This window comes from Cygnus atratus, chromosome 9 (assembly GCF_013377495.2).
Source record: "Cygnus atratus isolate AKBS03 ecotype Queensland, Australia chromosome 9, CAtr_DNAZoo_HiC_assembly, whole genome shotgun sequence".
NCBI classification, from domain to species: Eukaryota; Metazoa; Chordata; class Aves; order Anseriformes; family Anatidae; genus Cygnus; species Cygnus atratus.
Genome location: NC_066370.1, coordinates 15453212 through 15469599, shown reverse-complemented (window position 1 = coordinate 15469599; position 16388 = coordinate 15453212). Strand labels below are relative to the sequence as shown.

General features: G+C 42.1%; 1 protein-coding gene across 32 annotated transcripts in view; it reads left to right on the top strand.

Moving 5' to 3' along the window:
- The window catches only part of LPP (LIM domain containing preferred translocation partner in lipoma), a 336723-nt gene extending 321305 nt beyond the window's left edge, over window positions 1-15418 (top strand). For all 32 annotated transcript variants that reach the window (XM_035544617.1, XM_035544627.1, XM_035544633.1 and 29 more), the window contains one exon: window positions 467-15418. In XM_035544617.1, the coding sequence (XP_035400510.1) occupies window positions 467-595 (129 nt within the window). In that variant the 3' untranslated portion in view covers window positions 596-15418. The remainder of the gene's footprint in view (window positions 1-466) is intronic.
- Window positions 15419-16388: the final 970 nt, after the last annotated feature.

The window sequence follows — 16388 nt, the reverse complement described above, 5'->3', positions numbered from 1 at the left end:
TTTGCTTAGCTGTCACCCTGGAAAGGATGCTATAGCTTTGTGGCATTAACTCTTCCAAAGGAGATTACCTGTAGTCAGATATTAGTACTGAACTTCCTTCCTGGGGATGCTTCCTTTTTTATCTTTTTTTGCATTATTAAATATGTGCTTAAGTTTGATGTTTTCTTCAATGCAACGACCTTTCCTTCCTCAGAAATGTGAAGGGAGTAATCTCCTTTTATTTTCAATTGGATTAAATTCAGCAGAGAGCTTGGGAACCCATCTTCTCTGCAGCATTGTCTCTTATCAGGAAATGGCTTAATCATGAAAGACATCACGTACCTCAGCTTCTGCTTTACGCTGACTCAGGCTGGATCCTGTTACAAGGTGGAGAGTGAGGAGAGAGCTTCTTTGACTAATAGATTCTTTGCTTAATCTTGTTCTTATTTCTTATTTACTTTGCTTTTGCTGTTTGCTTGTTTCCTAGGACTGCGGCGGCCTCCTGTCTGAAGGGGACAATCAGGGCTGTTACCCTCTGGACGGGCACATCCTTTGCAAGACCTGCAACTCGGCTCGGATCCAGGCTCTGACTGCCAAGGCCAGCACTGATCTCTGAGTATCAACTGTGACCCTCCCCAGGATGCCTTTCTGGGGGAATTGCACAAGCTTTGCATGATTTCTTTCCAGCCTAGGGTCTGAAACTCTGTTTAAAAAAAAAAAAAAAAAAAAAGGTAAAACTGGAAGGCGTTGGAACAAGAGGGCAGTTCTTCAGGCCATGTTCAGACTGCCTGCAATAGGCACCTAATTTAGACATGATTCTCCAGGATGGTGGCAAGTCAGACCACCAGCTGTCTCTGCAGTTGATGGTGACAAGTGGTGATAACACCTAAGTTATCTGCCTGTAGAAGGAGGTCTGAACTGGTGAAAGGTGGCTGAGCTCTAGACCCTTTTCCTAAGTCATTCTGAAAACTTGATCAGCTCTCACTGAAGACAGGGGAGCTTCTCTTTGACTTAATAGTATCTGGGTCACAGCAGAAGTAGCTCCACTGTCACAGAAGGTATGAAACCAGTATGAGAGTAGAACCAGTGCTCCTCTCATTACATCACAAACAATACAACTTCAGCCATGCTGCACCTAAGAGTGTAGATGTGACCTTGTATCTTTGGGACACAGATTTGTTGTCTGAATCTTTTGCCTTAGGCCCTTACTTGTCTCCATTCCCTTCCAGTTCTATAGGTTTTTTTCTTTTTCTTATGAAATTATATTTTGCTATTGCATAAACTTATTCAGTAGTGATGCTTCCAATTCACAAAATGAGCAATCACAGAAAGACATAAGCTTGAATACACTACACACACACACACACACACACAATGTGCTTTTGATTTACTAGAGGTATAAGTCAATCTTGTCCATTGAGAAGGTCTTTCAAGAATCTGGGGCTGGAAACACTTTTTAAAAATCCCAGTAGTTAAAAAAAAAAAAAAACCTACATAGAACTGCAGTGCAGAAAGCGATGCTCAAAAACATCTTATGCCACTCATTATAGTGGGACCAATGTCAGCGCTGGTTTCTGGGTAGATATTTAAGCAGTGCAGTCTTGTTCCATTGTTAATTGCGATGGGGAGGATTTTTCTTCAACTGTAACAGGGATTGAAGCAGGCCTTGGGATAGATGTTTCTCTGATGGTAACGTGCACAATCTGGAGTTCTCATTAAAAAAGGTATCTTATTTCAACAACGGCAAAAGGACCTTTCTAAATACATGCAGTTGTTCAGTTTTTATCTTAAAGTTAAGGTGTTAAACCGTTCTCTGTGCCAACCCAAAAAGCAAGCATTTTTTTCTTTCATTTTCATCCCAGCCACTTATTACTCCTCGCTGGTAAAATGTCATTGCAGAAGAGTGCTGGGCCAGGAGCAGCACTTTCATCTCCTGTCCAGAGTTAATATAAATGCCAAGGTAAATAAAAAGCTGGGCACAGATAACCTTTTTTTTTTCCTCATGTTGATGGAGTTTTTGTGTTTTTTGTTGTTTTGTTAATTAAAAAAATAATAAATTTGCAGCTCACTCTGAGCAGCTATAATATTCTTGTTCATGAAACCCGTAATAACTCAGGTGCAAATTACATAGTGAGGGAGTAATTTTCATATCACTGAATTGACATTAATATCTTATTTGCAGATGTAATCAAAGAGAATACCTTTCTTTGCACTTAACAAATTAAGAAGCAGAACTGAAACAGTTGCAGGCTGATTGACCATATTAGTGACAAACTGGCACTTTTCAACAGTGTTACAAGAAATTTTTTTCATGCACCCACTGAAAAGCAGTGAGAATGCGGTGCTTTCATCTTTAATCTCTATAACAGAAGCCTGATATAATTATACCTACTAATGCTGGAAAAAAAGGAAAGTTAGATGAGCTAGGCTGGTAAGAAACAAAGAAGAAAAAATTGATATACTCACTGCAGCTCCAGCAAATGGTGCATTTACTTTCAGTTTAGCACTAACCTTTATGGAAGAACACTGTGAACTGTAATAGCTTTAGCTGTATACAGTAAATTCAAATACAAACTGTGTAAGGAACAGAGGTTTCAGATAGGTCTTTCTGTATTTTGGCAAGCTGCATTGGTGTCAGGGAAGACTCCCAAAATTCACAGCTCAGAATGAATCCTTCTTTGTAGAAGGGTGGCATCATTAAGCAATAGAAATCATTCTCCACCGTAGTGACTGTGCTGAAGCAGTTTGCCTTTTTATACTAGATTTCTACCCTGGCCTTCAAGAATTTTACTGCCTTATACGTTAACAGACTTTTTTTGCACTGTGGCTTCTGCCAGATTCCATCTGGGCTCCTGCTCCCTGAACCATGGCACGTAAGATACTTCTGAGCTCGCTTCTTTACAGGCAGTCCCCACCACCACCAGTCAAAAACCCTGGCAACTATTGAGCAAATCCAGTTTGAATTAACCCCATAGAAACACCGGAGTTCAGAGCTGGGATTGCTAACACTTGTTGTATCCCTATAGAGGATTTTACATTTCTGCAAGCATGCACAGAAGAAGCCATTCATCAGGCTACAAACACAGCTCTGAACTTCCTCCTTGTTAGTGTTAAATCAGGTGGCTGATGAGACCCTCATAAATAACAGTGGGGTAACTGATGGAAGTGAGCTAATTTGGCCACAGTCTGCAGGCAGGCACGACTCAGGAGGACTGAAGTCGAAAGCCCCTTGGGCTTTTATGGCTCTGCCATAGGCTGGACTTGGAGCAAGTCATATGGCTTCTCATCTTCTGCACGAGGTTTCTTTACAACTTCCCAGGGATGCTATGGGAATTAAACTAATCATGGATTGGCCCAAACTACCAATTTTGGAGTTCTGTTTTCTTTTTCCAGAAAAGTTTGCTGGTATGTAGGTTTGGGATTCCAGCCCATTTCAAAGCCAAGGGCCAGCCAGGAGGTCTAGATCTGAATCTCTGTGTTATTAGGGTGCTGTGGTGAGTTGGGCTGGTGTGCAGGGAGGTGAGAGCCAAACTTTTCACACACAAAATACCCCATGGATGGAAAGCAGTTGACAAAGATTGGGCAGTGTTATATGAGGTACTGTGGCTAATTTCTCTACCTGATATATCTGGGCAAAGGTACTGTTGTGCTTTTGTTTTTACTTCTGAAACACCAAAGCCATCTGCCTGTTGGAAGAAGTGAGTGTCCAAAAAGCTCATCTTCATTTTCTGTAATTCATGTTCTTTTGGCTTCTAAAATTGCTATAAATATATTTGCAAGGTAGTGCATATATGTATATATACATATATGTACATGTACGTACTGAGGGTCTCATCACCCACCTGTGCATGGAAATCTCCCCTCTGATGCATCAGGGTTTAATTAGGAAATGTTGGTGGACTTATCTTACTTGCACTGTAATTAAGAACCCCTGGGATATTGCTACATCACAATATTTATCACATATTTGTAATATAACCTGACTTATCTGTTCCAAAGAAGGACTTTATTTTGCCAAAGAGGCCTTGCTTTTTTAAGGTGCACTTCTTAGCCATGATAAAAATCACTTCGTTTGTGCCTGTGGTAATGTCGGAACTGTTCCTTTCAGAAAGATTTGGAAGATCACACATCTCTGTTTGAGTCTACAGAGGTTTTGCTTGTGCTGCTTTGGCTTTTTGAGCATTTGTTGGCGAGTGGGGCCTGATCCCATGATTTGTGTGGCCAGATAGGGCCCAAGAGGGGCCAGGATCAGGGTCTAATTTAGCAAAATGCTTAAGCCCACGGGGTTTGTTTAAGCATAGGCTTAAAGCCGTTGCATGGTATGACGTAAGCCATGGGTGTACAGTCATTAATACCAGACTGATTCTGTATCGCCCAGTCAGGCAGGTTCAAGTTGGGTAGGATGTGGGCACAAATTTCTGTCAAATGAGCTTGAACACACGATGCAGCTCCTGCATCGCCCTCATGCTGGCTGGAGGAGGGCAAACAGGAGATGACCCAATGCAACATGTGGACAATGGGGGGGTGAGTTATTACAAGATCGGTGCTTCGTGTCAGGTGGCTGTGGTACTTTCCCTGTGTCGTAAGTAGCCCTCCAGCCAGATTTACTGTATCTTTGAACCATGGCTTTAAGTGACTACTTAAACTTTCTCCGAAAGATTGGGTTGCCTTGGTTACAGCCCAATCCTTAAGCATATCCCCAAGGTTAACACTAGTATTTTATGAATGTGATGGTTTTTTTTGTCACTTACCTTAATCATTGCCTGAACGTTGCTTTTAAAAACAGAAAGCAACACCACTGCTTTAGCATATCAGATAATGCACCTTTAATTATTTTTTTTAATATTTTAGTTTAGATTTTTATCACAGCTGCAAAACACTTGGGTAATGACTTCATCATAGAGGTGTGGGAGTAGCGAAGTGTTTATCAGAGTGAACTCTACATAATAGTGTTCAGCCTGACGGCAGGAGCAAGGCTTCCCTGAGACACAGGCCTCAAGTTGACTTTCTACCTACCAGCAAAATGTGCCTGAGAAGAATGAGGAAAAGGTGTCTTTTAGAGAATTGGTGGTAGTTGAAGAGAATATGCAACAAATCATACTGAAATCTCTTTGAACCTGCTCCTTCCTGCTAGGCCGTGGTGAGCCAAGCCTAGCCTAGGCCTGATAAATGCTGGTTTTATGGTATTGATCCTTTTGATTTTGAGACAGTCCGGCAAATGTGGGCTAACAGCACCCCCAGAGACGGTCTGTGAGGGAAATTCTGTGTCTTCACCTTCCTTCAGTAACCATGTTAGACACCTGATGCCTTGGCTGAGAAAGGATTTGAGTTTTTAACTTTTTTTTTTTTATTGATATATGTTTCCAGCAGTCGGTTCGTCACGTTGATTTGCCATTTGTTCCCAGAGTTGTGCTGACTACGTTTGATATAACTTTCAATACTGTAAGTCAGGGCTAGCAGAGGGATGTGCTGAAGAATCTCACTGTGGTGAAATTCCCAAGAGAAAACACTAGTGATGGTAATTGAGGGTTTGTTGCCAAAGGATAGCAGGAACTACTTAGAACTATCTGGAGGTTAGTAATGTACAAATTAAGAGAGCTGTGAGCAAGAACACTATTTCCAGTTAGAGCTGGTCACAATTTTTACACTAAATTATGTGATGTCAGAAGTGCCGTTTTTTAAATGAGATATTCTCTTTTCAGTGTTATCCACAACAGTTTTTCTTGCTGTTATAATTAAAACCATATTGAATTTTTATCTAAATAGATTTCAGAGTTGTTAACAAATATTTTCATTTCTCAAAAACCCATGTCTCCCTCATTTTTTGTAGTTCTTGGGTTTCTTCTGCAGGTAAATTAAAGTTTCTGTAATGGTTTTGAAAGCTTTTTTGGATAAAAAATTCCCTTTTTTATTTTTTTAAAGCACGTGTTCTTGGAAAATGATTCAGTATTAGGCCTGGTAAAGTAAAATTTTAAGAAAAAAAACTTTGAAACTTTTCACAAGGTATTTTACCCCCCTAATTTTTGACTAGCTTTACTAACTTTGAAGTCACTGTTTCCTTTGCCAGAACAATCCAAATAATGTGACTCTTCTTAAAATAACAGCGTTACTTCCGTTGGGTTTGTTTTTCTTAAAGCCATGGACTGCCTGGCTATGGAGAGTGCCTGTGACTTTTTATGTGGCAATTGCATTTTTTTTCTTAAAATTAGTGAAAAATATAAGCACATCATTGCAGCTGCCATGAAGATCAAGAGGTACGATTGAACTTCCTCACCATTCTGGGCTTGGGAATGGCATTTCTCCTTAAACATTTCTTGAAATATTACCTGTCTTCCTCAACATTTCAAGTTTGAATTTGCAACAGTCAATTGCCTGTCTGGCATTTGGTGCTTCCGAGTGCTGCGAGAGAGAGAAGACTTAACACTTGTGAAATTATAAAGTTCTCCTGACATATAAAAACCCAAGAGAAAGCCATAAGCTCAGTAGGTTTCCTGATGGCCTTTGGGGAACAGCTCTCATTTCAGCTTGCAGGTTCTCTGCTGCGATTTGCAAACACTAAGCTCAAACACCTGCAGACCACTCTGGCATACGGACTCACATGCACACGTAAGGTGGTTGTGGGGCTACAACTAAGAAACGTTTAGGCTGAAATATTAAGCACTGCTACTTATACCCACTGGGCTTTGTTCCTGGCTGTGTGTTCCTGGTCTCTTTTGGCTTCGTGTTATGTGTATAGGCAACTATCCCATGGGCTGATTGCTGATATCAAGAGCTCTTAGTCCAAACTTTTTTTTCTGTTTTTCTGTTTGTCTACATTTCTCATCACTTGTAGACCTTTTAGAAAATGAGGAAGGAAACAAAAGCACCCAAAAGGGGTGTCATTACCTTTACATTTCCAGGGGTTAACGTCCCTCACTGGGAACATGGTGCTTGGAGGCTCTACTTTTTTGTCTCTGCCCTCCCTTTTGTCCACAAGTGGCAATCTTACCCTCTTTTTCCATTTGCTCAACATGCTCTCGTCCTTGTAGTGAAGATGGTATGTTACTTACTTCACAGAGGTATTGCAAGGCTTAGCTAGTAGTCGGAAAAACTTTTCCAGATCTTTAATCAAGTATTTTTGCGCATCCATAGTATCAGTGGCCTGCCATATGGATATCAAAGAAAATGATTATAATTATTGCTTTTAAAATGATTGTGAAATTGTGCCTTACTTTTTCAGTCATATTTAACCATGTAATTTAGAACCACATGATTGCAGGGACTTATCATGAAGAAATTTGTTTGAAGGATAGTTTGTTTTTAAATATTTTTTCTCCAAAAGTGAATTTATTAGTTTTCCCTCTTTTATTTCTTTTCCTCCAGTTTTATTCCTTTAATATGTTTGTGTAAAAGGGCAGCCAACATTTGCATTCGTGAGAGACAGAAGATTTTATTTGGTCTTGTATGTGGAGCTTTCATTTTCTTTTATGTTCCTTCAGGAAAATTCCTCTCTGCTCGATTACTCGTACTTAGATGTCTTTAAATGCAGGCTGACCAGTAAGGGTTTTTTGTTGTTGTTTAATTTAGTGTGTGGTTTGCTTTGTGTTTTTGTTTTTTAATTATCCAGATATCGGGTACTGGGGAGGCATTGCACATTAATGCAGAATGTTAATGCTAATTTTCATAGAAAAGACAAAATTAGAGTCCTTTCCCTGTCTCCAGCACAGTTTTGTTACTGTTTTGTGTGCGACACTAATATTAAGCCAGGCTGTAAAGGCAGAACACTCGGTGACCTACTTCCATTCACCAGCAAGAATCCTTTGTCAGCTGACTCCTGTTTGTTTGTTCATTTTTAAATGTCGGATTACAGAATGAGCATCTCCCAAAGATGAAAGAAAACAGTGTTTTCATGTGCAGGAAATTTGGGGTTGCAGTAACAGAACATTTTCTTTGTGAATTTGGATGTCATGGTGTTTTAAAGCCCCTGCCTGGAGCCTAAATCAATTTGGCCTCTCATCCAGTTCATCTCACTGGTGCTCCTAAAAGGCTGCAGCCCTGCAAAAGCTCATGCAGCATTTTTGGCTGCTTTCCCTTGCTCCCATTTGGTACATATTTGCACAATTTAACTGAGCTTTTCTTTCTGCTGAAGGTCAGATGCAAGCGATACGAAACACTAAACTTTATAAACAAGCAAAGCCATTTTAACCACAGTGTTTTGGACAAGAATGGGTTTTTAGGTGGCGCACTGTCTGCTGGCCTGTGGAGGGGGGATCCTGAGACTACATTTGACTGAAACAGGATGCAAAGCCACAAGCCTTGGTTTCTTAATAAACTACTTACTGTAATCCAGCTACACAGTTTCAGCCTCACACTTTAGAAGAAGCTTCCAGCAGCAACGCGCATACAGGCACTTTCCCTTTTCCTTGCAGAAAGTGAAACTTTCCCAACCAGTGCAAATTTAACCTATTGCATAAGATGCTGGAAGTTTGTTTTTTTTGGTTGTTTTTCTTTTTTTTTTTCTTGGGATTCTTTCTGTAACCTCTATGAGCAAAGGATAAATAGCTTTTCTTTTTCCTTTTTTTTTTGACAAGATTAGATGTTGCATATTGATGAGCTAGCATTTCAAAGGTCTATGGGGCTTTGGAACGTATTAAGAATCTCTGAAGTTTAATATTCACCACATCTTAAATATTCAGAAGGAAAAATCTGCATAAAATGGCTTTTGATAAATACGTTCTAGGCGTTCTTTCTTGCTGTCTTACACAAGCGTTGTGGGGATTGTGGCCGTGCCAGTTTTGTTCCAAAGTGTCTTTTGTTTCAGCTTATCAGGACCGTTTTGATCCCATTTGTATGCCCAGCACTTGTCCTGAAGTCTTTTATGGTTTCCACTGGAACTGTACTGCAGGCAGGTGGATGTAACCAAGGCAAAGGCACTGCTGAGCATCCTAACTCCTGCATGTCTGTCTGCCTCGTTGCTCCCCTCCTGATGTACAGCCTCAACCTGTTTTTGGTGGTGCAGGTTGCTCAGCCTGGCTGGTTAGCCCAGCAGTCAGGCTTGGCTAAGATCTTTCTGGAGACATTCTTCATGCTGGTGGGGATTTGCAGGTGGAGAGGGCAAGATCCTGGATGCAGGAACAAAGCAAAGTGCCGCTCGGTGCATCTCAGATCTCGCAGGGCAGTTTGGGTCTTTAGTAAGAATCTCAGCAGTAAGAGAAATGTTTTTAGGAGAAATCCTTCCTTGGATCTGTTTCCCATCTCTGTTGAAAATCTGACTGAAGCTTTAGATGAGGATCAGTGATGGGCTGTGTACACTCAGATATTTTACTGTATTATGAACGCTCTCATTTGCCTTATCCTTGAAGTCCCATGGTGCATGCCATGGTGTGCAGGACAGCTTCTCTGGCCCTGTTCATCTGCAGCCTGGACTTCGTCATGCCAGCCCCTGTTAAATCAGTGCCTGGTACTTTTTCTCAGGACAGCTCTGGCTTGGGCCAAGGGCATCTCGTGCTCCTATGCAAACAGTGGTGCTTTCATTTCTGGCTTAAAAATAATGCAGCCTTTTCAAATTCACCTTTCCCCTCTCATGTATTCCTGACGGAAGTAGGGTTTTAAATATTTCATAACATTCTTCTTTCTTCTCCTTTTTTGCCAGATGTCTTGAAAACATTGTCAAATTACAATCTGGGTGGGGGTTTTCAGGATCGATTTCCTTTCCTTCTTGATTGCGTGGTGTAGGTTTGCAATAAGTTTTTTTTTCTTTTTGTTTTTTTTTCACGTCTTACAGAACAGATGCCTTCAGTTTATGCAGAGAAAGATTGACTATGATTAGAGCTAATCCAGGATGGCAGGATTGGACCCCCACAGTGAAATCTAGAAAAGTGATTGCAAAAGTATTTTGTTTCTCCTTTATTAATTACACAGGAAGTTTCCACAGAAGGCTCATGTAACACAACTGGCCTATGTAATAAGTAGCAGGGCCTGTAATTACAGTCTGTCTTCTGATCCTATCTGTGCTCTGACTTTCTAGGCATTGCAGTTCTATTTACATGTGTCTTTGTCACCTTTTAAATTTTTGATTGGTCACTAAGGGAAGAACAGCACAAGCGGCGAGCCCTGCGGAGATCCAGCAATGAGGCATCCTCCTCCTCCTCACATATCTGCCTGCTTTGGGACACAGAAGAGATTTTTACCAGGCATGTAGCAAAGCGAGCGGGCTGTGCGCCAGCTGTGTATCTTTCGAGATCTCGGAGTCTTTGTAGGACTGGAAATTTGAACCTTTTACAGGTCTTAACTAGTGTACTATCCTGCAAGGGAGTTTATATATCAGCATTTCTTTGCTCCAAGCAGTTTCTACAGGATTTCGCCTTTCTTTTTTGTAAGATTCAGGATCTTATGGTTGCAAAGAGATCCTTCTAGATATGACACAAGGAGGGAGATGGCTTTTGGCAGCATTCAGAGTAGCTGAGCTACAAATGCTGATACCAATGTAAAACAGCAGTAACCTGAGTGGAAGTGGAAGGCAGCGATTTACCCACAGTTCAGCACCAGGTTCACCAGCACTGAGCACCAGCAAGCAGGCCTCAAGCAGATCAGCTGTCTGGCATGTCAGTCCTGAGGCCTGGCAATGAGGAAATGAGCTCCTTGCGAAAGTCCTTGGTGCTGGTCACTCTCACGGTAGTCTCTTCTCTCTTTTAAAACGTGTTCTCGAGTCAGGGTAGAACTTGAGAGGGGTGTCCCCCAGTCTTCTCCTTCAAGCCATATTCCCAGCGCTATGTTTGATCAAGAGGAACAAAAGCCATTGTGCAAACACTGTTATTCTGTGCAAAAAATATTGGCAACCCACTATGGATACATTTAATGTCCGTTAAAGCGTTATGCAAATCGTCCCTTTTCTGCAGCTTGCACTGTTATTTAATTATTTTTGGTATGACTTATAAAAAAAAAAAAAAAAGAAAGCACAATTATTTTTTAATTTTTTCTAACTCTACTTCTAAGAAAGTTGATGCTTTAAAGGGAGAAAAAAACTTACTTTCAAACATGGGTTTTTCAGGCTTCAAAATTAATAATTTCTACACCTGACCCAGTTCTTGCAGCTGCCAAAAAAGAAAAGAGAAAGCTATTTAAATTTCTCATAGAACCATTTATCTCTTAAAATATGCCAAGGCAATTTGAGGTGGGGGTGGAGACTCAGCTATTTATCTCAGCAGCTTGATTTTTCTCTTTATGTTTCTAACTGTCAGGGGAAAAAAACGGTAGGAAGCTATTCTTGGGCTATTATTGATGTATTGTGTTGCCATTATGCAGGATGTCTGCTTTGCTATATACGGAAGGACATTAATAATAGCCATCTCCCCTGCCCCCAGCCTCGGTTCCTCTTTGGGAAGATACGCTTTAAACTGGAGCATCTGCCCTGCTCAGACTGCTGCTCCACCCTCCTCTTCCCACCGTTTGTTCCCAGACTAGTTTGGGGGAACAAGGCTAAAGGGAATAAGGAGGCAGGTTGTATTTGCCATTTTTCTGCTTACTTGTGTGCTTGCTCCAGGCAAGTCATTTCCATGCCATGTACCTGGCTTCCTCTTCCCTTCCCGTGTGTTGCCCCTCTTTTCATTCTAAGATCATCAGTGCAAAAAAAAAAAAAAAAAACCTTTCTTGCTGTTTTCTTCTTACAGGGGCTGGCTGGCAGAACGGGCTCAGCGACAGCCCTCTGATTTGTTATTACCCAGCATTTCGTATCCAGAAATGTAGGTTTCCTCATTATTTGCCCTAAGTAGGAAAATGTATTCCCATCCCGCCTACCTCAGGTTTAAAATATTGTTGTGAAACTATAAAGGGTCAGTCCACTTGTTTAAAGACTCGGATGCTTGTTTTATTTTTGGTAGCAAAGTGTATGTTGAACAGGAATAGTTTGATGTTTAAAAAATAGCCCCACTTCAGCATTCCCCCGAGGTGCAGGAAGTCGTGTCTCCGCGGGTCCGTGCCAGCAGTGGGACAGCCCAGCGAGCAAGGCCGGCTTGAATTGGAAAGAGAACTGAGCAGCCCCATTTCATCTGGGAGCAGAGAGGTGAAAATAATAAACATGGCAAAGACTAAAGGTTGTAATTGGTCTTTTTTTTTTTAGTGGCTAAGTTTCTGCTTTTTGTGCTAATTTTGTTGTACAGAAGCTTTGCTTCTTCAGCATTTCTGATAGTCAGGACCAAGTGCTCTTTAGTGATGTCTTTTTTTTTTTTTTTAATTCAATTCTAGCTGGGTCCTAGGCTTGATCTGGTCCTTATATGGTCCAGAACCATTTTGTTTTGGGCACTGAATTAAAACAAAGTTAGGAACTCTTTAGGAAAGCACACCCAGATTTTAGGACTAGAAAATGCAATCAGAATATTTTCCAGTTCTGATACGGGGAAGTTTTCCAAATATGAAGTCTATGTGGGAGGAATGCCTTCATTTGGGAAAGTGCTCGGATTTCAAAATGAAAGGGAGATGGGCATTCATTGTAGTTCCTCATTGCTTTTATATTCTTACTTGGTGGCAGCTGCTCAGTCAAGAATGAGAAAAAAGCCATCCTCTGGCATGTTGCCTAAACTAGAGCCCAGCACCTCCTCGGCGGATGTTTGCTCCGGCTTGCCACACTCCTGTAGCCTGTTCTGTGCAGATCTAGGGCTGAGGAAATCCTCCTAATGAACCAAGGCCCACCTCATCCTCTCCGTATCCAGAGCTGCTCCCTGTGCTGAGTCTGCAGCCAGCCTAGGGCTTGATCCTGTCTTTGTAGTGCAGGTATTTTGCCAGAAACAGGTGTTTTCTCTCTGCCGTTAGCTCTGGGTTTTCTGTGCAGTGATTAAGATTTGCAGGGAAGGGGAGGGGGATCCTGCTCCAATTAGGCTGCCTTTGTGCTAACGTTTCATTCAGGGCTGTGTGAGATGAGCAGGTTTACGGAAATGCACAGCTAGAGGTTGTGGTTTGTTTCAATTTGAGATGGTACCGACTGAAAGCACAGAACTGAGGCACTGCTTCACATCTGCCAGTGCATTACTGACAGCTCTGTGTGGGTAGGAAGCCAATTCCACTTGGGCAAAGGGATGTTTTCTGCCTTGTCCTTTGAGTCTGATCTAGTTCTTTGATCTATCCATATAGGAGTAGTATTTCTAATGTGCCTAGTGGCCAAGTAGCTAAGCAGCTGACAAGCATCTAAGCAGCACAACCAGCAAGATGGGGAGTAGGTTATTAACTGAGTTGCCTTTACAAAAAATATATTCCACTTTCTTCACAATGTGCCTTTTCAGACACCTGTGGTAGTCGTTCATGGGCAGCAGAGAAATAACCCTAATGCCAAGCAGGGATGAGAACCATAAGCGTGATACAGAACAGAAGCAGTAGGCGGTTAATTTTGAGCATCTGTTTGTTCTCCATTGGGATGAGCAAAGCTTGTTGTCTTGTTTACTACACCACCTTGTCTGGTAGACAACTGTTCAGCAGTGGAGGTACTAGGCTGTATCTCCTTCAACATCTCAATCTTGTCAGAGCTCCATAGTCATTCATATCTGGAGATTTTATTTGCTTAATACTGGCTTTTATAAGGTCTCCATTATCCACTTTTTTGTACAACGTTAGAGGAGAAAATTCAAAGGTGAACCAAAGGCTGGGTGTTTGACTGGCACTACTGTGTTAAAAAGGCTGATGTGCTTTCACTTTGAATCCCCAAAAAGATGTTTTAGGAAGCTCTTTTCCAGCTGCAGTTGGAGAGGAAATGCAAGCTTTATTGGAAATGCAGCAAAGGGAAAGCTCTGATTCTGTGATTCTTTGATGCTTGGGACTGCACCACCATGACCCCCGTTGTCCCTCTGGAGAGTGGGGACTGAGAATAGTTCGAGGTATGGGCAGAGCAAATTGATGCTTGGATTTTCTCTTGACCTTGCTAGATAGGATATGCCTTGGTGAAAATTCAACTTGCTTAAGGGTCCTATAATTTCCCACACCATGGTTTGTGTTCTGGACTGCCAGAGAGCCTGGAGGGCAGCCTGCAGGTGCCTTCCTTCCAGTTAGTGAAATGAGAGGCAGAGTACCGACAGTGCAGTGTTGGTAACGGCACCTTCCTGCTCAGAACAAACAGCAGAGATGTGTTGCATTTCAGAGCCTAATCCCTAACATTGGCTTTACCTGTGGGTTGACACCAGGGGGTCCGAACCACATGTGGGTCATTCCAGAAGGATTCCTCTTGGCTAAATGCCTCATGGGCTGGGAGATCTGCTTAGCTATTCCAAACTGCAAGGAGGGCATGCCCCCAGGAATGTATTTGCCCTCTGTTGCTGCTATGCTTGGGCCTATCCCTGCCAGCTGTAGGACCTGTCTGCTCTAGGGTTCGCTGGTGATGATGTTTACTGGGTGGATATTAATGGGTAGTGGATGATTAGGCCAGGTTTGAGATGGTATTTCAGCTTTCTGGTAGCTGTTGGTTTAGCCCTTGAGATAGAGTGGGTTTTGTGTGGTTTCCTTTGGTGCAGCTGGGAGGGGAGCGTGGCTGCTCACCCTTCTCCTGGTTCTGCAGCAGCAGACAGAGGCTCTCAGTGGTATGGGAAGCATCTTCCTTTAAATGTGAATCACTAGCCTGGGTATCTGGGCAAGAGAGGGGTGCGAGGAGGCATTCCCTGTACAAGGGATGCCTTCTGCTGCAAACTCCGTGCCTTCAGATCCTAACGAAGTAACATTACTTGAGCTTTTGGGACTGGTCTCCTGTCTGTCAGAGCATGGGGGTACCAGAGCGTTACCCCGTGCTGAGCACAAGCAGCACCCGAGTCTGTGAGGGGCCCGATCCTGCTGTCATTGGAGTTGTCACAAATCCTGCGAGTTGCTGAATGCACCTCCCGTGAGAGGCTGAGTCCCCTCCCTTCTCACTGAACCCTCCAGGCCACTCGGCTCCTTCGCTGACTACTTCCACAGGGTTTTGAGGGCACTCAGGAAATGCAATCAGCACCTTACAGGATTGGTCTGCTAGGTTATATATGAAGTTTTTTCTCTGGTAACTTGTGTGCATGAATTGAAAACCATTTATTCCAGTTTGTTCTGAGGACAGATACAGCATATACACATTTTCTATATTTATAAATATATATAGATATATATATTTTGTTCTCAGCTAGTTACCTCTTCTAAACTGCAATTTTCAGAGCAACCGGCGTATATTTTTTATTCAACACGTAAAATGACTTTTTACTGTAAGAGAATGAAAGCTGTTTTAAGCATGTGTTTTCTGTATTTTTATTATGCATTATCCAATTATATTGAGATGTATTTTCCTCTTTGCTCTGCTCTCTCAGTTGTTATCCTTATTTTATCAGTTATGCTTTTCTAATGTTTTGTAAGGGAAAATAAATATGCAAAATCGCCAGATGCCTTTTTTCTTTGCAGAAGAAGTATCACAAATGCTTTTTTATTACATTTTACCAATCCAATAAACTCCTTATAAATTTCATTTTTGTTTGCTAGTGTGTGAAATTATTTTTTCAAGTCGAATGGTATTTACTTTCTCCCAACCTCCACCTGCAATTATGCTTCATATCCTTCATCTTTCTCTTTCACATTCAAGATTTCACTGTGTGGTTCTTTAACATGCTTAATTCCAGAGTGAGCCTTTTTCACTGCTGGGTGAAGCAAGGATGCTAGAGTAATGTCACAAGAGAGGCTACACCCTGCTTTTACTGACCATCTCATACAAATTTGGGGCTGTTCTCACAAACGTGCTTTTGCAGAAGAGAGCACTCCATTCCTGATCCGTGAGGTAATCTGCAGAGGTGGGTTAACATGCAGAGGTTGCCCACAAGTATTCTCAAGGCTGAGTTGTGATGGGGTGGCAGCAGAGCCAAGCACCTTGCTTTGCAGCTGAACGGAGGAGCGTTATTCATAGTACTACGGGGAGGGCAGAAGTGTGGTTTGCAAAGCGTATCTCTTTTAGGAAGTTTTTTCTAGGCTGTCACTGCAGTAAATAACCTGAATTGTTCCTCATCCAGTCCAATCTGCTTAAAAAAAATACTGCTGCTCATCACAGAGCCTGACCTTCACCTCTCCAGTCAAAGCAACTGGCACAGCACCAAACCCTCACCGAGCGCTTTCCCTGACCAAAACGCTTCAAGTGACAGAGAATCCAGTGTGTCTCCAGGTAAGCTGCTTCTTATTCGTTAAATATCTGCGCCGTTTTTAGCTTCTGTTTCCCTATATTTTCTATCCTTGGACCTTAGTATAAGAGCCTTTTGCTCTCAGAGATCTTCTGTGCAGGGCTACACAGGCTATCTTCAGGTGGGATTAATCTTGGTGAACCTCAGTGGCCCTAGAAGATAGATTTGATGTCTGAGGTGGCCCTCTAGTCTTCTGTAGTCTGTGGAGAAGGTCTGTCATCCCTTTGTTAAGTGAGCGTTTGATTAGCCAATCTGTAGAGGAGGCTGTGC